Raw genomic sequence first — 20,734 nt, forward strand, 5'->3', positions numbered from 1 at the left:
TTCAGTTTTTCATCAGATTGACCTTTTTATTCTGAGAAGACATCCTTTTTTTAAAAACTCTTGATTTAAGGCCATTTTGGAAATGTCTTTAATGTACTCGTTACAGATATTTGTGAAACTCGTTCCATTCATCACAGCCCACAATAGCGATATTGTTATCTCACATAGAAGTATACTTACTGCTCTCAGATAAGTTTCAAATTGTTCAATGGTCACCATCCTTGGCCAGAGAAGGAAGAACGTAACACTGGTTCTCTTTTATCTCCAAACGATGGCTGCTGGTGCCATTAATGACTCTTTTCTCGTTACCACCTATTTATGAACCAGGTATGCACGCCAGTGAAGCATTCAAGCACGACAAAACCAAAACCGCATGCACACAGAAGACAAAGCCCGAAAAACTAGTAACACAGTCGTGATGGCTGAACGATGGTTCTGTGCTTCAAGCGCGTACGTTCCCCCAAACATGTGATACGTAAAGCCTACTTTGACCTCCTGCTGCAGACACTGCTGTGGGCCTCGGTAGGAAAAGAAAATGAAATGCATCTTTAATGTAATGCCAAATCCTGACGGACAAACTCATCTCCGTTCCGGTAATTCATCTAATCTAATAATCTAATTTCTCAACATGGCTGTGGGTAAAAAAATAGTTGTACCTTCAGGGAAATATTTTCAAAATTAACAAGTCAATCCAAAAACTTTTTCTGCGAAGTGTAAAAAATAAAAATCAATTTAAAAAAAAACAATAAAAAATGCGCTTGCTTCACTATGAATGGTCTCAAGGCAAAAAAAGTCCAGTTGCAAACCAGTCCCTCCTTAAAAATCTACTGTTGCATATTGCATTTTATTCATTAGCTTCCTTTCAAAGAAAAAAAAACTCTTCTCAATAAAAAGGAGCAAACTGGTAGAGACTGGTTTGAAATGAGTGGTGTCCAGAACAGCAGCATTGTCTCGTCTGGTGAAATAAATAAGCCCCTCCCTCGCTGCACCTACTTAGCTGGCCATCTTTTAAAGGTTCTGCTAGCATCATGACTGACTGACGAAAACATCACAGAAAAGAGGAAGAAACAAAAAACACCCAAAAGACATGAAATGATCTTAAAGCTACAAACAGATTTTGCATAATGTCTCTGGCATAAACATTTAAAGCATACATTCCACAAAGTTGCTTGTGCTGGAATCGTGATTTAGAATTTCTTTGTGGCGTTTTGATAATTAAGCTTGATGATCTGCCACATCCGCTGTCGACAAAGGATCGTCCTTCTAGCTGGAAGATGAAACCTCCAGCGAGAGCTTGTGAGTGGCTGATGCAGCCATCAAATACAGACAGGCAACTGATTTGGAGCCGCGTTCATGAATAATTACACACAGTACATCTGCCACCCTCATCAATAGTCGTCAATACCTGACAATTTGACCCGGTAATTATAATAATACATGTATATAAAACAATACTTAAAAAAGATTTATAAAACTAAATGATACTGTGTTAATAGGTTGGACTCTTTTCTCCACGACTCTAAACAAATCACCAGGCTGCGTGGTCCGTTCATACAGTGGAAAAGAAGGCGTTTCAATTGGTCGACAGTCCTAAAGCCTCCCTCTCTTATTTTACATCCACTGGTTAAAGGCCATCCTTTCTTAAAGCGGAGGACGCTGCTGCCAGCACTCCGTACTGTGCTAATGTACCAAAGTAAAACCGCAAATCAGTGAAAAGCTATGTGTGTTCTATAGACAAAAACTGTACCAAGCTCTGATGATGCGTTAACATCAGTCTATGGCTCACAAAGTGGCTAAATGGACACATATTGATCCTGTGGAAACATGAACCAGCGTCCCTGGTTCCTCTTTGTTCAAATCTGAAAGGCTGGCGGAGACGAATGGCCAGTGGCGTTACAAAGGTAACAAAGTTGAGTACCAGACAGGATTGTTCCTTTCGTCCGCTGCAGAAGAAAACCGTCTTTTTTGAGGAGCCTGCGGTCGTGAATAATATCCAGCTCAATGGAAGAAGTCGAGTCCCTTTCCCATGAAGGGCGTCTGTCACTCAAACCGATATCTCATAAGTGGTTCCTCCGACGCCGGTCACCTTCTTCACCCCGCCCCCTGGTTTGGATGTGGTGTGATTAGCCAAGACTGGGCGAGAGGTGAATCTGAATCGGAGAGCCACGAAGAAGTAAAGGGAAGGGAAGGGGAGGGGGGAGTGTAGGAGGAGAAAGGGATGTGGAGGTGAGTGGTTCTACTTCAAAAATAAACAAAAGCACAAAAAAGCAAAACATTTGTCTACCAATGATCGTTAAGGCATTTGGTCACGAAACTTAGAGTGAGACCAGGAGCGTAAACAGCAGCGTGGCTGGACATGCTTTCTCAGAGGTAAACACACAGTGGCATGCTTGTAACACTGATCAACACATACTAATACCTGACCCAATAAAACTTGCACGGCACATGAGAAGACTGGCTGTAAACCATGAAATAGGAAAAGGAAGACTCACACAGATCAGGGAGGAAGAGGAGGGCTGACACAAACCAGGGAGGAAGAAGAAGAGGATTAGGAGGAAAAGGAGCAGGAAGAGCAGCAGGCTGACGGATTTGCCGGAGGTTCACTACTCACTGTGGAGCCTGTTGCCCTCCTCCGGCTCCTGCCCCTCCCAGCACAGAGCCTCCTCCTGCAGGTCGAGGCTTGTGCTGAGGCCCTGTCTCCCCGATGTGAGTCTGGGACTTGCCAAGGGAGAGGCCGCGAGGTGGGGGGGAGACAGGCGGCTCGGGGGAGCGAGTCCCAGGGGATGAGGAGGAAGGGTTCCGTGGGCCTCGGGAGGAAGAGTCCTGGTTATGCTGCAGCAGGTACTGGGCCTCAGGAAGCCCAGCGGAGGAAGGGGGGGGGCTGACGGCACGCAGGTAGGCCCTGTGAGGGGAGGAGAAAGTGGCAGAGCCCTGGAGCAGCTGCCCCTCCCTCTGCTGGGCGAGCTGAGCTGAGAGGAAGGGCGACATGTAGCCCTGCAGCGGGCTACTGGGCGACACCATCTCCAGCTGCCCTGTTCTATTCACAGAGGGATACGCAGCGTGAGGCTTGTGCGGCGACAGCTCGTGGGCAGCCGACTCGAACTCTGGGCTTTCGGATGGCGTCAGTAGGCTGTCATAGGACAGGCTGCCATTCCGAGGCGTTTGATTGGCCAGGCTTTTATAGCTGGTGTCTGTGGTGCCTTCTGATTGGAGCGTGGCCAGCGGGTTGTGTGCTGCGTGCGCCGAGCGCATGCTGGAGGAGTGCGAGCCGCCCATGGACAAAACAAGAGAAGATGGGTAGGAGGTGTAGGAGCGCCCAGTCAGGGAGTAACCTGACGTGCCCCCCAACACCCCCCCAGTGGTCCCGCCAGGGCCTCCGGGGCCCTCGCCCCTTTCCCCAGCCCCTCTGCGCGCCCCCACACCTCCCCCCACCACCGTGGTCCCGTCCAGGCTGCTTGGCTCCGAGCGATAACTAGGCTGACGGCTGGAGTGGAGGATAGAAGGAGATGGAGAGTCAAGACTCTCAACGCGAATCATCTGAGGAGAGGAGAGATGAGGAGAAACAGACCAGAGGTAGAGATGGGGGAGGAAGAGTGTGATGAAGAGGAGGGGGAGGAGAGATGAACACCACCATGTTACCTCAGGAATATATAAGATAGATGAACCCACGTTTGACGACACTTTAATTTGAGTCTCTGTAATAAGCATATATGAGCAGCGTAAGGTTTGTGGCACATTACATTGTAGTTTGAGGAAACTATAAGAAGATTTGAAGTGATAATTAATGTCCACTATTCGGCAATTATTTTATATTTTTAAATTAATTATTGGTTAATACAGAAGCCTCCATGTAGGAGTTGTTAAAAATACATTAATAAATACGATTAAATTTGTGTTTTTTAATCACGTGAATTAATTGTTTGGAGACTGCTTAATATAGAGACTTAAATGGAGTGAAGTATTAGCCAGTTCTTTAAAAAATGCTAACAGAAAAAAAAAAAAAGAAACAGTGGTAGGGAAAAATTGGATGCTTGACTGGTGCTCTACTCCATCATCACACTACTGGACTGGAAACATCGACTGGCTTGAACAAACACTGACACTGCATGTCAAAGACTGTGCATCAACACATGAACGGGGATACAAATATAAAACATAAAGTACATGAACTACACATTCCAGTCAATGCAGTCTCAAGGGGGAGGAAGGATAGATTCACTCAAACAGAGAGAAACAGAGACATCCAGAGGGATATACACACACACACAGATGACACTAGCTGAGACTTACTGATCACCTGGTGGCCACTGAATGATCAATTTCAAGTAAAAAAAACAACAACAAAAAAACAGGGGCATGGTATTAACCACAAAGGATATCAGAAGGGGGAGAGCACAAAAGCCACAGGACCATCTGTTACAGTAATCTGCGGGATATAGTCTGTTTGCTCTGTTCTATGTGCTTCTGCTGTGTGGGCAGTACGGATAAAACACATCCCCATATCTTTACAAAAAGTAAAATGAAAGGTCAATATAATATCTGTATATAATATTGCTAGAATAATTTCCTATTAATGAAGTTGTACGTATTTAATAGAATATACTTGGATGTAAAGTTTCCAGTAAACAAATGCGATTCTTCACTCTCAGGCAGCACCGACATAATGTTGTGTTAGTAGTTGATACCTAATACCTCGAGGACTGTGCAGGTGTGAATTGAGATGTACCTTGTTGGGGTGTGTGAGGGCAGTGTGGTTCCTTCCTGGGCTGTTGTAGGCTGGTCGATACTTGTACATTGACGGTGTAGGTGGAGCTTCAGTCAACAAACTGCTCTCTGAGCGGCGAGAAAACCAAAAGTGACACATGAACAAGGTGTGTTTGAGATTGAAAAACAAACAGGAATCTGTTTACATAAGAGGGAATACACCTCAAGTACCTGGGCTGCACTTGACAGCAAACAGTCAGATGTTAACACATATCTTGTGCATTTGAATTTATATGTCTCACCCTCTGTGTCAGCACGGGGCAGGCCAGGGTAACGCATTTCTGGCTTTGGAGGAGGTGGAGGCTCTGCATCAGCTGACTGGCTCTCCATCTGATCTAGACTGCTCTTGGACTGGAAGAGACACATCAAGGTAATGAGGAGTCATTCAAATCCATAAACATAATCATTAACTATTATCTATACAAAACAATCAATGTTTAGCTCGCAATTGCCGTAACAGATGATCAAATGCCTGTTGCCATATTTACGTTGTAATAAAATCCTGTTTTACATACATTGTTTTCAAACTCATCGATCTACTCAAACTTTTTCCAGTTTCACCATCAACTTGCTGATGGTAAAACTGGCTCTAAATTATACATAGAAGGTAGAGTACTGAGTATTTTATCTTGTAGTGTTCATTTTGTCAATCGTAGGAGCCATGACACTTGAAAAAATGTATACCAACAATATCTGGTGAGTTTTTTTATCCACAACTTTCACATGTAAGTTAAGTTTTCTGTTTTTGAGTTTCTGTGGGATGAGGCATCACTCACCCGGGCGCTGTGTCGGTCATTCTGGATGCCATTGTCCAGGACCTTTGCTTCCAGCTGGGCCTCAGTGAGAGCTGGTATAAGAAATGGTGGCTGTATTTCCACAGACTTAGGGCTCCGCAATCGACCCACGTATCTGTGACAAGGACATACACGCTCATTATAACCAGCAGCGCTTTGCTCTTATGACAAACCGAATCAAGAAACAGCAGCCACTCGCACTGAAAAGCTTGTACCCATTAAAGGAAAAGACCAATAATGAGAACAATAAATGAGGAGAGTGGAAAGTGGAAAAGGTAGAGAGGGAGAGCAATGGAAATAAAGAATCAGTGGAACAGGAATAATTGTGGAGAGTGTTTAAGGACAGGAGTAAACAGAGGAGTGCAGATGAGTGAGCAGGGCTGACCTGGGGGCCTGGGAGCTGCAGAGCACATGGGAAATATTCCTCATGCAACCATTGGTGAAAGGGTTAACGCCGCCCCGGAACTTTCCTGTCACCTACAGTGAGAGACAACCATCCAGTTCACAAAGAAACCAACGATAATGAAACATATACAGAGAAGAACAATCCGTCTAAACTGTATGTACTCTCGTTCGTACCTGTTCGTTTGTGGTCCTGCCGCGGGCCACCAGCACCATGTGAAACCCAGTCAGGCCAGCAACTGGGACAAAAAACAGACCAGCCACACACATCACAGCCATACTGGGAGGAGAGGGTCAAGGAGATCACAACAAATATGGCATAAAAATGTGAAAAGCGTTCAGAATTTTTTGGGCTGTAGCGTGCCAAGTGAAGGATACGTGACAGCAGCATGTGGTGTATCCAGCTGCTGGCGGTGATGTAGGACATAAACCAAGCCAAACCCAAACACGTCCACGATGTGGGTGGTGAGTGATATCAGGAAAAGGAAGAAATAGCGATAATTCCTCCGACCAATACAGTTGTTCACCCACGGACAGTGGTGGTCAAAATCCTGAGAGAGAACGGGGGCAAAACAGCATTAAAGATTTAGGGAAGAATTATGATGATGAGCAACAGGAACCAAAAAAATCTATATCAGATATGGGCACAATTTCTACCACCGACACTCACACTGTGGGAAACAAAGAATAGGACATATAAATTGAAAATTCAAGCCACACAGGAGTTTATAAAAGCTCACTGTCAAATTAGGATTCACATTTATAACTGAGATACATTACACGCACACATACATGTAATACAGACTTAGTGCAACAGAGACTTAGATACAATAATTCTCCCATCAATTTAAAAATAAATATAAAGCAGATGTTCTAAAGCAGTGGTCACCGCCCAACAATGATGGGCTGAGCGATCTGACAGGGAAACTCACGAGTGCTTTTACTTTAAAATGGGTTCGGGAAGTGTTGTAAATATGCAAGTTTGTGACATATCCGACAGATACACATTGCACAAGGTTCACTGCAGCATAGACGGCGAAAACAATCTTTCAACTGAGTTGATCGGTTAAATTATTTGACAAACATAAATGGTTGCAACACTTGCAAAAAAAAAAGGGGTTATATTGTGAAATATTTGCAGTAGTAGAAAATGCACTGCTTCATAATGTATTTGAGCACACAGCACTACTTTTATACAAGCAAATTGCTCGTACATTGAGTCTTAAACAGAAACGGCAAAAATTATAAATATGACTATAAATACGTTTTTCGTAAGATATCAGGGTGGTAGATCTTGGCTTACGTTCGGAATTAAAAAGTGACTGTTGGCTTAAAAAGGTTAGTGAACACTGCTCTAAAGGGTCCACTGACATCTGTCTAATAATTCTAGAAATCTCGGACTGTGGCACACATATCTTGAGAATCGTTCATCTAATCAGCTTCATGTCTATTTTTTATTAAATTTACTGTCGAAGGATGCACGATAAATAAAATATTTATTACATTTTATTAAACGGGTGGCTGGTGGGACTAATCAGGGACATTGTCGAACTTGATAACAGCAACAACTGGTTCTCCAGCTCTGGGTTTTGAGGACTGAGTCGAGTTTCACTGAACTTTGAATAAACAGGTGAAAGGCTCTTTATGCAGCAGCTGTGGAGCGGCTTCTGCAGACTGAGTCCTGCAGCCAGTCTTTCCTTGCCCCAGCTCAATTACTGCAGGTCACATTTACAGTTTCAAATAGAAAGCTGCAACCAGCTATCACAGGCCAAGCAAACAGACCATTCCAAACAGGTAGGTTAAGAACAGGCACTGCACTAGTTCTATAAATAAAGGAAAAACACAGGAGCAATAGAAAATAAATTAGCTCAGATAATCAGACACTGTCACCGCACTCCACCCAGCTTCCTGGTATAACAAATCATATTTGCATGAAATAAATTGATTCTGTGCGTGTGTACCTCCACACAGTTGTCGCAGACGGAGCAGTGCGAGCAGCGTGGCGGCCGGTAGAAGCGGCAGGTGGAGCACCACTTCATGCGCACCTGGATGCCTTTGATCTCCACAGTCTTATAGAGTGGAGCTCGGAAATCATCCTCTTTATCCTCATCCTCCTCCGCTACAGAAAGAAAACGCACGCACGTGATTGATGATCTACAATGTACTGTATAAAACACTGTATTCATCATTGCATAGAAACTTCGGCACAATGACATTGGCAGTGTCTATGTGTGTTTACCTCTGGGGAAGACACCTGGGTCCATGAAAGTGGCCATGCAGAAGTTGGCGAGGGTGAAGAGGAAGATCACAGCAATGTAGATGGGAATGACAGCGGATAAAAACTCTGACAACCATGGGCACCTGGACAGCAGGAAACAAAATAACAGTTTGACCTATTATTGCCAAAACTAATAGTATTTCAAAGCATGACATTTTCTTGTTCTAAGACTGAAGTAGAAGCAAGTAGAGAACAAAAATATTCCTTGAATCAAGGCACGATTGGGAAAAATGTGCAAGTAAACCTTAATAGGCCATCAACACAACTGCTATAAGCTTTTGTGTCTGACGATTTCCTCCAGTTCAGTTGGAATGCCTGGCCAAAAATAAACTAATTGTAAACGGCAAGTATGTGTGCTGCGTACATCTTTATTAAAAAGGTAAACAAAAAAAAAAAATTAACCTTTCAAGTGCAATCAATTACATAGGGATATTCACACATGCCTCAACCAACACAAATATGTATTCACTTTCAATCCTGACACAATTGTGTGTAAATATTTGAGACTTTGGCACTGTGTTTGCTTTAGGTGTCAGTTTGTTTGCGTATTTAAGAGAGACGGACCAAGAGACACTTACGTGAAGCAGAAGAACAGGCTGGTGGATCCAACAAGGAAAAGGGCGGCTGCAGACACCGGGACATATCGGCTGGGTCGAAAAGAACGGGGAGGAGCAGAAGCTGGGCCACCCACTCCTCCCCCAACCCCCCCACTACTGAAGCCCGGCATCAGAGATAGACCGAGAGAGGGGAGGAAGAGAGACAGAGGTAGATATCTACTGTCTACCTACTGCAAAGTGCGCCTTAACGGGTCAAAATGACAAAGATGGCGTTTGGGTGGGAGGAGGGGCCATGACTACAGACTGGAAGAGAAAACCAACACTATGCAAAGCAGCAAGTCAACAGAAACATGAGGGAGACTCTTCGTCCGCACACAAAATATCTCCAAGCACTAATATAATCACTCAAAAACAGAGATCGTTTTTCATATAGCAATATACAGCTCTACTTGCATGTGTTCAGCTTGTTATAGATATTTAATTTGTGTGCATAATCTTAACAGAAGCATATAAAAGAAAACTATACAAGAGCAATGTGATACAAAAATATGTGTAGGTTATTCATAAATATTTGTATGGCTTTAATTTAATTTGCAACAATATAAATAAATCTAATCTTAAAATGCTCCCTGGCACCAGTGCAACCTCAACACTGTGCATGTGCACTTGCATACGCATCCAAATTTGGCGCAATCTAGGTTTCTCTCAATTCTTACAACTCGGTTTACATTAATGCTTGTCACTGTGCTAGTGTTCTGATTATGCCTCTTAGGAAAAAAAGGTATAGAAAAAATTAAAACGAGGAAATTAAAGAGGTAGTGGGTAGACAGCCAGCAGGCCAGGAGCAGAAGCACATGGAGGAGAACAGGCTTGAGGAGGATTGAGCGTAGCAGCTGCTGATGACTTCTGTGATTGTCCCGAAGGGGCTTATATAGGCACTGGGTGGGTGGAAGAAACTGAGGATGGCGGCAGAGGGAACAGTTCGAGCGTTTCGAACTAAGACAGCGGGGGGGGAAAACAACTAAACAAACAGATTCACTTTCAAACCAGTTGTGGGAAATCGCCCGACATCAAAACCAAAGTCCAGCTGGAATCTATTTTTAAAAAGCTGCTCAAAACAAAACAAAAAAACTCAAATGATATCTATCCTTGCCTTCACAAGTAAAATAAACCCAAGCAAAGTCCGCTGGATCTATTAAGACCCCCGCCTTCAGTCTTTGTGTAAATTATGAGACAAAATCAACTCATTCCAAAGAGAAGCCCAGTGGATGTCACCGAGGTGTCGCCGCTCTTGGCCGGGTCTGCGTGTAGAGACCTCCGAAACCTCCAAATTCTCTGCAGACAGACCTCTGTTCCCATTTTACATCTCCAAAACAAAGCCATGTGCAGCAGTGACGTTATGTAGGCTGATCCATTTTAGTCCTTTTTTTTTCCTTTGTCCACCCGGTCGTCTTTCAGCCGCTGGCTATGTGAGCTGTAGGAGAGCCCTGTAAAAACAAAACAAACAAACACAACTTGTCAGTGAGGTCCAAAACACAAGTAGATATCAAGTAATTACGGCTACAATTAGCACTTAATTATTATTACTAATTGGAAGCTATTTTGATATTCTCTGGTTTCGGCTTCACAGATGAACGGATGTGCCACTTTTCCTATGAAACAGTGGGTCGAACAGCTTCTTTGCTGATTAGTTATGGCTCTTTATACAACAAAAAATAATAAGATCACAAGCACAATAATGTTTCTGTATGAAACTATCCATGTTCCACTTGAACAGGTTTAAATTCACAATCAAAATGTGTTTTCATTCTTGGGTGGAAGGGCAGGGTAATCCTGGAGAAATCCTGATTTCACAACCATCAGGATGACTAACCAACGTCTTACTGTGATGAACAGCTCGTGCTTTTTTTATGTGACTGTACATATCTCCCCATCACTCATAAACAAAGTTGTTCAACCGCCTGGAGTTGTTATACAGACAGCTGTCACCTCCATGCCCCCAGGTGGTCAAATGAAAGACGTCCCATTCCTGGAAATTCAAAACACCATGGAGACAACGACACACACACAAACACAGAATGCAAATCTCCCTCTTCTCAAGATGAAAAACTAGTCCGTCAAGTGTGAAGACACTGAAAAAGGACCCGGAGTAAAAGTGTAATCTGATAGTTTGGACACACCCCTCTTTGCAGCTATCATCGGTATTATTCCCAAATAGCGAGCTGTGGCCGGGCGGAGGTGTCAGTGGGCCTGTTGTTAATCATCTCATCTGCCACACGACAAATCCCCCTCGACTGTTATGGATGTTAATCCTCAAATCTCCGTGTCAAGTCCTGCCTGTCTGTCATGTCCCCACGACAAGCTGCGGCTCGCCAGCCACATCGCGAAGTGGCCTTTAGATCAAACTTTATCAATTCGGACAGACACCAACACGTTGACAGGTCCCAAGCTTGAGGCCTCGTTTCAAAACTGTAACATCTGACTATCACTTGATCTCCGAGCCAGAGGTTGTGTCAGACCGGGCGTTGAACAACAGGCCAGGGCACAGCGAGGGTTCAGTCAAGACACCGCTGCTGCAACGTGAACCCCGTCAATAACACAAAAACTTCAGCACAACTCATGGACTCACGCTGTGGTGTCTCACTCCACATGAGCCACAACGAGCGATGTGACACAATCTGCACTTAGTACTCAGTTAGCTCTTACCGAGCCTCGAAAGTTTTCTTTGCGACACCGCTCAGTCCTTTACCACAGCTACGAGAGGAGTCAGCTAGCGTTACCTGATTAGCATTGTAGCTTCACACTCGCTTATTCGAATAGATTTCGCCGGCGGGCTGGCTGTGGCTACTTCGGGCTTAACAGTCACCACGAAGGGCGGGTAAATCAAGCCGCTAGAGCCGGTCATGCGAGCTGCCTTGCCTGTAGGGTGAGGGTGGTGTGGGTCCTCCTTGAGTTAGCCGCTAGCAGCCCCGTTAGCTCGCTGGCTAGGCCGATGTCGGAATCCCGGAACTGGTCCGTCGTGCCTCAGGTGGGAGGAACAGCCAATCAGAGCGCAAGGAAGGTGTGGTCTGAGGAACCAGCTCGAACACCGGGGATGGTGATTGGCTGATGTTATGACCAAAGACTGTATAAACTTTATATATAATACCTGGTGTAAACTTTACATTAACCTCATTTACATATAATACACGCAAAACGTACATATATATAAATGTATAAACTTTACACACATAATATACATGGAAAACTTACATAGATGTATACACTTTATATGCATTGTATAATGGACACAAACTTTATGTACAGACTAGTACTTTATATAAATGTTACATATGATCAATAATAAATAATAATATGTGCTGTCTGTATATCGAATATCCTAATAAATCCCCCAAAAAATGTTTGAAAAAACATTTATTATGGAAGGGTAAGTTACTCAGGCTGAAAGTTGACATTGACTGTCAGTAGAACTGGAGAGAAAAACTTGACTGTGTGTGAATCAACAAAATGCATTGCATCAACACCACCTGGTTTAGTAATAATCATTTCACTCAAACTGAAAGTCAGTGTGTAAAGCATTCTTGTTAAATGTCAGGCGTTAGGGCAAATTCACATAGTAAAATAAGCTTCTTTTTTTTCTCCACAGATTCCAGATGGTCAACTTAAAACACCTTCAACTGACCCACCTACATAAAGCAGCATCCTGCTGAGGAGAGATAATGTTAAGAGAAGAAGCACAGCAAATAGAAGTAACGTGGCAAATAGGACAAGTGTGGTGTAGAAATGCTAATAAATCAGCCTGAACAAAAATGTGTATTTCAAAACGAAACATTCCACCTTTGTTTAAGTTAAATGTGTCTATACTGTATGAGAGGATGTTTCATTTTAAATACTGGCTTATACAGAGCATCACACCCTCACAAGTTAAAGTTAAAGTTACTTTATGCTGATTAGTTGAGTCCATCTTCCACTTGTTAAAGAAATGTGCATCTGTATAGTGTATCTGATGAACTCTATGAGTTGGTAGGGATTGACACACTGTTACGTCTCTTTTGTCTGTTGTAGTGGTATATGAAGACATCTTCCCTTTTACTAAAGTAAAAGCAATGTATGAAAACAGTTAATTGCAATAAAAGTCCTAGATTGGATGATTTGATTATTATTTATAGTCATGTGTAAGCAGAACTTAGAGTTAAATTGATAAAAATTTGAACACGTTTCTATGTTAACATTGTATAATTTTTTGATAAAATGATCATATGGTTTGTGTATTAAATAAGTGGTACTAACTGTAGCTGGTACTAGCTGGAAATACTTAAAAGTAGAATTGCAATACCAGTATCTCCAAACTGTTCTTACGTAGAGTACATTTTTACTTTATGTACATATAGGACTATAAGGTAGAGGACATCTGCATATAAATGTCAACTGATCCATATGTAGGAAAGGGAAATCTGGAGACAGAAAAATAAAAGCGCAGAACTTTTTAGTTTAAAAAATTTATTATCATGAAAAAAGACAATCTTTAGAGAACAGTTTATCACAAAAATAATTTCCCTAACCATAAAACCTCATCTGCCACAAACGGGCTCTGCAGAGATCAATGTCCATTTTCAAAACTTGAAATTTCTCGGCTCTCCGTAGTTGCAGAAAAAAGACCACTAGGAAACAAAATCCAGGTCCTCTGGTACAAACAACCTCTCAGCAGAATTCGTCCCGAACACGAGTCCCACTTCTTGTGCGACAGTGTCTTTTTCCTGAAGGATTATTTTATTTATTGTCCATGAAGCGGATGTCCATGATAAGCAGCGTGTGTCCGGGCAGTGGTCTGGGTGATGGGGATAGCACTTTCATTACCTGTGTTTGCGTGTCTACATTTGTCACCACAATGAAGCCACGCACAGGACTCTCCACTATATCCTTTCTTGCCCCTTCCTCTACATCCTCTGCACTGCTCACGCTCAGCACATGATACGTGAGGTCTCTCCCTGGTGTCACAGGCACCATCTTGAGCTGCGTGTCATCCTGAGACATTCCCAGTGGCAGGCACGAGTCTGGGATAGACGGCGCCCCGATCTTATAGATGCGAACGTCTGAGAAACGCACTTCAAAGGAAAAAGGGTAGAAGGACAGTCCACGGAAGCCGTAGAAATACTCGCGGATTTTCTCATCCCGAGTCTCCCGCCGGCACTCTTTGGAGCGTTCCACCACCCCACCGGACTTGGGTAGGAGCACAACCCGGACAAAGTGAGGGAGGTCTCTTTTGAGTTCATTGTACAGCCTCTCGTGATCCAGCACGAGCACCACGTCCACCTGAAAGGCAGTGGCACAATGGACCAGAGCCTGGTACCCAGAGCCCTTCACCCAGCCACAGGTGTTGATGATGCAGCCTCCAACGCTGGCCTTCCTGTTCACCTCACAGCGCTGGGAAAACACCTCAGCCAGGCATGAAGTCAGCTGAAAGTTATAAAAAAAGAACATATTAAAGTGGGAGGTGAGAAAAAAAATAACAGATGGGATTGCAATATAACTAACAAAATGTGCAGCAATTTTTTTCTCACCTTGTTGTAAAGTTTGATGTTGGTCCCTGGGGTAGTTGAGCCAAAGTGATAAACCAATGGAGCCTGGACTGAGAAACCCTCCTCTATGTCTGCCGGACGCTCGATGCACAGAGCGGACACTGTTCCAGGCACTGACACCTGAGGGGGCAGAATGTTCCTTATAACTCATATTGATCAGATTTGTATAATGGATATTTCCTTAAAGCTTGTGGCAACAATTCAATACCAAAATGTGGACGATTATAACTATCCAATAAACAAATGCAATGCATGCCACTGGTGCTCACTGGGATGTAACACAGTCTGCGTCAATATTCTTAAAGATAACTCCAAATCATTTTACCCCACTCTGTCCCACATCCAGTTCCACTAGTGTCGGCCTCCTGCCCACTCTCACAGCATAGCTCAACAGCAGGCGGCACACTGTTGACTTCCCCACATCTGTGGGTCCAACCACCATCACCTGAGGGAGGATTTTATTATTCAATGGCAATGTAAAATACATACATTCAAAATCTACCATAAAGGCCTCTGAATACAGTAGTTCTTTAATCAAACCCACCCTTGGCCCCCTCTCATTGTCCCGCTCTGCTTGTTTTCTCATCTGTTCCAGGGCAGCGTGTGTGTTCAGGTAGAGCAGCATGGGAGTGTCCTTAGACACATAAGCCACCTGTGGAGATGAGGGAGAAAAGCTGGGTCATTTGAGCCTCTCATTGATTAAATGTCAAACACAGAGTTACGCAGGTGTCAATGTGATACGATACGTCAGTGGTTCAAACACTGAGGTATCCACATGCACAGTTTCACACACTAACATAGGCCCTGTACAGCCCTGGTACAAACATCTGTCTCAGGTGATGTGATCAGATTTTACTAACCTACACTATTTGCAAATAAAACATCATGCATAATTTCTGTTCCAAAAAAAAAATAAAATATTTGTTTAGACCCTTCCCCTGGTGCTCACCTCTGGTTTGCCATAGAGGTTGACACTGCAGCCTTGCCAGGTGAAAACTGCAATCTTAGATCCTGGTCCAAATGTGTACTTCTTGCTGCGGTTCAGCTCTGATCCAAACACCTCAGCCATTCCCGCAAGGAGCTCCAGGTCAACTCGCTCCTCCGCCTCAGCTGCCTCCACCTCGAACCGAAGTTCTGTCTCTTTCTCCAGGTCATACCTGGTGCTGACCTTCCCAGACGCTGGAGCATCTTCACTCGTGGTTTCCACACCCTCTGTTGCCATGACTGATGAGAGAAAAGTACATGAATGCCTAGCAATAGCAGCCTTACGTTTGGGCAAAAGGAATAAGTTATTAGGGCCCGAGCACTGACATCAAAGGTCAGGTGAGACCCTATTGAAATTGTAAGGATTATTATTATTCAGGCAAATGAATTGGCTTTTTGAGGGCTTTACCATGCTCAACTTCTTAAAAATTTGCAGAAAGTTAGAAAGTGGTGAAAATTTACGTATTCTGAAGGAATTTTCAATGGGCGTCGCAAAATGGCTCAACGGTGCCCCCCGAGACCCCTGGAACGTGTTCACGTTGACCGGTCTTCACAAAAAATCGATGTACAGGTGTATTATGACCCGACAAACAAAAAAGTCTTTAGGTGCAATTGGAAAAACACAACAGGAAGCCTGTTATTTTGCATTTAGTGGCCATTTTGGCCATATTCCACATTTTAACTTTGATGTACTTCTTTCTTGTTTTTTTAAACCAATTTTAATTTATTAATTATTAAAGAATGAAAATAACAACACAACGAGACTCAAATATGGCACTGTAATACTTAGAGGGATGCAATCAAATCAGAATCAGAATTCAGAATTATTTTAATTGCAGAGTTTATTTACACTTACAGGAAATTGCCTTGGTGTGGTTGGTGCATTTGACATAAAACAACAATCGGACATAAAACGTATATATAAAACGTAGTACATCAAAAGATTTTTATTTGATATCGACTTAAAACAATTTCAAAAGCTGTGCAACACAATTCTACAATATTTTAATCGTTTATGCATCTAGGAAGACTCTAAACTTGAAAAAAATGTTGCTCACACGCAATTAAGTAACATTCACATGAATAAATAAAACAGTACCTAACAGAAGGTAGCCCCAGTTTGTGCCTGTTCAAATGTGAAGTTTCAATATGATGATTACGTGGCGTTTAAGTATGACATGTTTGTTTTTCTCACTTTACCCTGCCCACACAGCCAAATACTGACGTACTGTGTTTAGTACATGTTTGGAAACTAGACTCGTCTCTTAACATGCAGACGACAGTGCAGAACAGTGGCGACAGTGACCTATCAGAGATATATTCAATGTACAACAGAGTTCGTTCAGTAAAAGATTAACTCAATGAAATAAATGAGTGTTAACACCAGTCTCCTGCAAACAGACCGAGCAGCTTGCTAGCAGTTAGCAGGCCGTTGCTAACTTAGCCATGACGATTTCAGCAACAAAGGCTGATTGGATGTATATGAAATCCAGCTATCAGAACGAGCTACTCCCACAATGTCAGTTGAATATTTATAGATTCATTGTTTATAACATAAGTTACTTACGGACTATTTTCAAGCGTTATAGTAGAAAGAAGCTTCCCCACTCATGAGCCAACGGTGCTGTGGATGACCACGTGACAGTGAGGTCACTTCCTTGGCAGTGAGGTCACTTCCTTGGCAACCAACCCGTAGCAACGTTCGGCTGGACGGAAAAACAATCATCTCAAGCGAAACATTACAAGTAGATTTTTGCATAAGAATATTGTTTAATACTAAACTCTCTTTATTGCTTATTTTTATAATTTTACAATTATTTGTGATTACAAATCAAAATTTGTTATTCGGTCACATGATAAAATGGATAAATACATTAAATACAGATTGAAATGCATCAGTTTATTTGAATGCCAATTAGATGTATATTATTAAAATTATACTTTTTGAATGAATTTAAATGTTTAAAACCCAAGAAATTACAGTGACACATTAAATGCTAATTTTGTCTTAAATGTTATTATAGACCAAGTTCTCTCAAGGCACCCATTCCTCTTTGAATAATAGTTTAAGGAAAATAAATGAATTAGAAGTTATTGTCTAATCAGAATACTTATGATTTTGTCAATCCAGCACAAAGCAAAGCAAACACAAAGCTACATCCACATTATAACATTGAATCAACTTTATTTATCAAAACAGACATATAAGCACAGTAACCACTGAGAAAAAGTGAGAATGCTCAAGAACAGCATAACAGTAAAATATAAAAACGTGTTGTCTCAGAGAGGCTCCACTAGGTGTCGCACTGTATCAGGAGGATGTGAGCTGTTGGAGCTCGGATCATCAGAAGAAGGACGGAGAACATTCTCCTTGGTCGCTCCTCGTCATTCTGCCTCCACAGGCCACATCTCCTGAACTGCATGTTAGGAGAGAATTAATCTGTTAAAATCTGAAATACAAAAAGTCACAACACATGTGTACATTGCATGTGGTTTGAGAGACCATTTCCAAAGGAGACATCATAGTAAGAGATAGATGTGGTCAAATGGCTGAAGACTGACAGTGTTTCATAAGCTCGACTAACAAACAGTTAATACATCCGCTAGGTCGGTGACGCAAACTGCTAAAATATGGTTATCCAGGAAATAGGTTATACACATGGCTCTAGGAGGTGAAAGGAAAATATACATAAAAGGAACTGTGAATCAAGATAAGTACTCAACAGCAACAACTACTTACAACGTATATCTTTGGAGATGCTGGAACAACAACTAATAGCAATTAGTAAATGTGTTTTGAGTGCAACTCATTTTATGATAAAAGAAATGTATAATATTTTACAAAAAGATCCTTTGTTCCAGAATTTCAAGTTTCAAGACCATATATTAAGAAATTCTATATTTAAAAAATCTTCAAAATTCCAAATATATATATTATAATATATAATTTGAACTAAACCTTTTTCATATCTTAAAAGTTCAACTGATGTTCATAATCCTGTCGAGAATAAATTGTGACATTTAAGTTGTTCTGCAACCTTGTGTGAAGCAGTTCAAAGCATAAAACATTTTACCTCAGTTTGTATTTAATGTGTTGTCTCTCAAATTAATTGAACTTAGCATTACTATAAATTACAGTTGTGCGAGTGTGTATTAGTTGAGTTTATCCAACTTGCGTTTTCATTCTAAGTGTCACAAAGCTTTGACGCAGACCTTCACTGGACATCTATTCAGCCTTCAGAGCCTCCTGTAGCGCAGCAACTACAACATCAGGTTGAGGAAACTTCAGCTTACGAGGCGGACCCTTCTTTATTCCAGTCCACAGAGATGTTTCTTTAGGGATGAGACAAAAGAGTCATTTAAAGGAATAAAATATGATATTCATTAAATATCTTATTGATTACGACAAATAATTATTTTTACTTTCTTACTTTTTAAATAAACCTAGTTTAAATCACTTTTACACACGTGTCAAAAATGAACCATAAAGTACGTGTTCACTATGGAACACCTGCTCTCATTCATTTCACACAGCTGCTTTTGCACATCTGATGCATGTAAGTCTTATTTTCCAATCCATTACTAGCGGGAAAGAGAAATATGTACAATACAAACTAGCTTTTAGCTAGCTAGCTTATTTTCTGGCTAACTAACCATAGCTAAATCAACAAGATTATACTAGAAATATAACAGTAATAGACTGATTGATATACATTTGAAAATATGCTCTTGTTTCTCTAAAGTTTTAATTGTTTTGTTTTATTCTGTAAAAGGCCAAATATAGAAACAGTTACACTTGGCTGAGGATGTCAGTCTTCCCTCTGGGACGCCACATGGCCGACTTATTATTGGATTCACCCTTATTCTCCTCCTCACCTTTGACTCCATCCAGTAGAGTGATCTCGAAGCTGTTTCTGCGTGGTTTCTCGTGGTTGAGGATCACAGTCAGTCCAGGGTGGGCAACCAGGAGGGCAGATTTCACCTCCTCGGCATTACGCCCATACACTCGTCAGCTCTTGCTGCCAGAAATAACCGGACAACTATCAGATGCACAGGGAATTAAAGCTGTGAATGAGATGTGTTGTTGCACATGATGTAGTGACTTTATTTATTGTGTTTGAGTCATATTGTGAGGTATCATTACCATTTTATACTCATTATGTCATTAATATAATTTTTTTAAAGCCAATCTGTAATAATTTAAAAAGTCTAGTTCAGGAGATCCCTATGCAGTGAAGGATTTTTTTTCACTTAACTATGTCTAAGATACACATGATGGATACATAGTGTTAAGATATCTTGCTACTTAACTGTTGTGTTTTTGTTATCTCTTTACTGAAGAAGTTTAGACATCTGCTAATGTTTGATTCTACTTGTGGGGGAAGTGTTCAACTATAACCAAGAATCTGAGCACTTGTATCTGCAAGGTATGGTGTGATATTATTTACCAGTGTTCGATGACCACTCTTTGGCCCTCCTGGTCGTTCTCTCCATCTCCTCTCTCCTCCTCCTTCTCCTTCACGGATGGCTTCTCCTCTTCCAGCTGAGACTCCGCTTTGCGCTTCGTCCCTCGGCGGCCTGAGCAACACACGCTTTTACTCAGTACTCCTCATAACAAAGGTAACATTTCCATTAATGGCTGATTAAAGGTCACGTTATAACCAGACAGTGAGGTCAGTCGAGTGCCAGGCTCTCAAACCCTCGCCTAGAAACTGGACAACGTAAATAAACATGTCATCAGTGAACCTCGCCAGTGCTCAGCTGTTAGCCATGAAGCTAACGGTGGCTCGATGGCAGCAGTCACAAACATGAGATGACAGCCGCTGTAGCAGGAGGTACAATGCACTGCACCTGTACATTAACTAGAACAAGGCTACAGGACAATTCTATAATGGAACAATAGTCCCAGGAGCCTGTACAGTTGTCTTTCTCCACAGTAAACAAACACAATACACACCCACCTGTCCTGGACGCCATTTCTGTTACAAAAGTTTCGCGCGTGTAGGGACTGTACCACCAGCAAGGGGGGTTTTTAAACGTGACGGACGAAACCATTATTCTGACATCTTCTTTGCAGTAACAAACAAATATACACAATCTAGCACTACAAACACATAGAAGAGTTATTATATGTCAATATTTATTACTGGTATTGCTCATTTTGAACACATGCAAATGTCTGCATACCGAACCACCTGGAAAAAACAGAAGAATACACGAAAAAATAAATAAATAAATAAATAATATTTAAAAAAATACATAAAAAAACAAGCTGACAATACATCAATTTATTTTTCTGTAAAGCTGTGTTTTTTATTGTTGACCCTGCAGAGTATATACATTTTGAATATATGCAACAGACAGGTCTGTTTAATT

At 42.0% G+C, this 20,734-nt stretch overlaps 3 protein-coding genes across 3 annotated transcripts; all 3 read right to left on the minus strand.

Moving 5' to 3' along the window:
* zdhhc5b (zinc finger DHHC-type palmitoyltransferase 5b) lies at positions 1–11,786 on the minus strand. Its single transcript, XM_061079241.1, has 12 exons — positions 11,576–11,786; positions 8,817–10,282; positions 8,200–8,321; positions 7,922–8,079; positions 6,339–6,511; positions 6,138–6,240; positions 5,944–6,035; positions 5,541–5,673; positions 5,007–5,115; positions 4,727–4,833; positions 2,612–3,537; positions 1–2,150 (listed from the first exon to the last, which is right to left on the minus strand). Exons 2-12 carry the CDS (start codon positions 8,963–8,965, stop codon positions 2,045–2,047), a joined length of 2,178 nt encoding a protein of 725 aa, XP_060935224.1. The 5' UTR covers positions 8,966–10,282; positions 11,576–11,786; the 3' UTR covers positions 1–2,044.
* A 1,492-nt stretch (positions 11,787–13,278) lies between these two features.
* On the minus strand, positions 13,279–16,991 carry clp1 (cleavage factor polyribonucleotide kinase subunit 1). The gene is made up of 6 exons (XM_061079726.1): positions 16,926–16,991; positions 15,324–15,598; positions 14,919–15,026; positions 14,700–14,819; positions 14,357–14,494; positions 13,279–14,252 (listed from the first exon to the last, which is right to left on the minus strand). The coding sequence occupies exons 2-6, from the start codon at positions 15,594–15,596 to the stop codon at positions 13,566–13,568; spliced, it is 1,326 nt and encodes a 441-aa protein (XP_060935709.1). The 5' UTR covers positions 15,597–15,598; positions 16,926–16,991; the 3' UTR covers positions 13,279–13,565.
* A 532-nt stretch (positions 16,992–17,523) lies between these two features.
* selenoh (selenoprotein H) lies at positions 17,524–20,362 on the minus strand. The gene is made up of 5 exons (XM_061079903.1): positions 20,320–20,362; positions 19,807–19,936; positions 19,235–19,377; positions 18,572–18,691; positions 17,524–17,775 (listed from the first exon to the last, which is right to left on the minus strand). The coding sequence occupies exons 1-4, from the start codon at positions 20,333–20,335 to the stop codon at positions 18,585–18,587; spliced, it is 396 nt and encodes a 131-aa protein (XP_060935886.1). The 5' UTR covers positions 20,336–20,362; the 3' UTR covers positions 17,524–17,775; positions 18,572–18,584.
* Between the last annotated feature and the right edge of the window lie 372 nt (positions 20,363–20,734).

The sequence above is a fragment of the Limanda limanda genome, chromosome 10 (genome assembly GCF_963576545.1).
Source record: "Limanda limanda chromosome 10, fLimLim1.1, whole genome shotgun sequence".
Taxonomy (NCBI): Eukaryota; Metazoa; Chordata; class Actinopteri; order Pleuronectiformes; family Pleuronectidae; genus Limanda; species Limanda limanda.

Coding starts and splice junctions, on each gene's coding strand:
- clp1 (XM_061079726.1), bottom strand. CDS start 15,596: ATGGCAACAGAGGGTGTGGAAACCACGAGTGAAGATGCTCCAGCGTCT. Junction 14,495..14,699: donor TGGATGTGGGACAGAGTGGG/GTAAAATGATTT, acceptor CTGCCCCCTCAG/GTGTCAGTGCCTGGAACAGT. Junction 14,253..14,356: donor ACATCAAACTTTACAACAAG/GTGAGAAAAAAA, acceptor TATAACTTTCAG/CTGACTTCATGCCTGGCTGA.
- zdhhc5b (XM_061079241.1), bottom strand. CDS start 8,965: ATGCCGGGCTTCAGTAGTGGGGGGGTTGGGGGAGGAGTGGGTGGCCCA. Junction 6,241..6,338: donor ACACCACATGCTGCTGTCAC/GTATCCTTCACT, acceptor CTCTCCTCCCAG/TATGGCTGTGATGTGTGTGG. Junction 5,674..5,943: donor TGCAGCTCCCAGGCCCCCAG/GTCAGCCCTGCT, acceptor TCCTTGTCACAG/ATACGTGGGTCGATTGCGGA.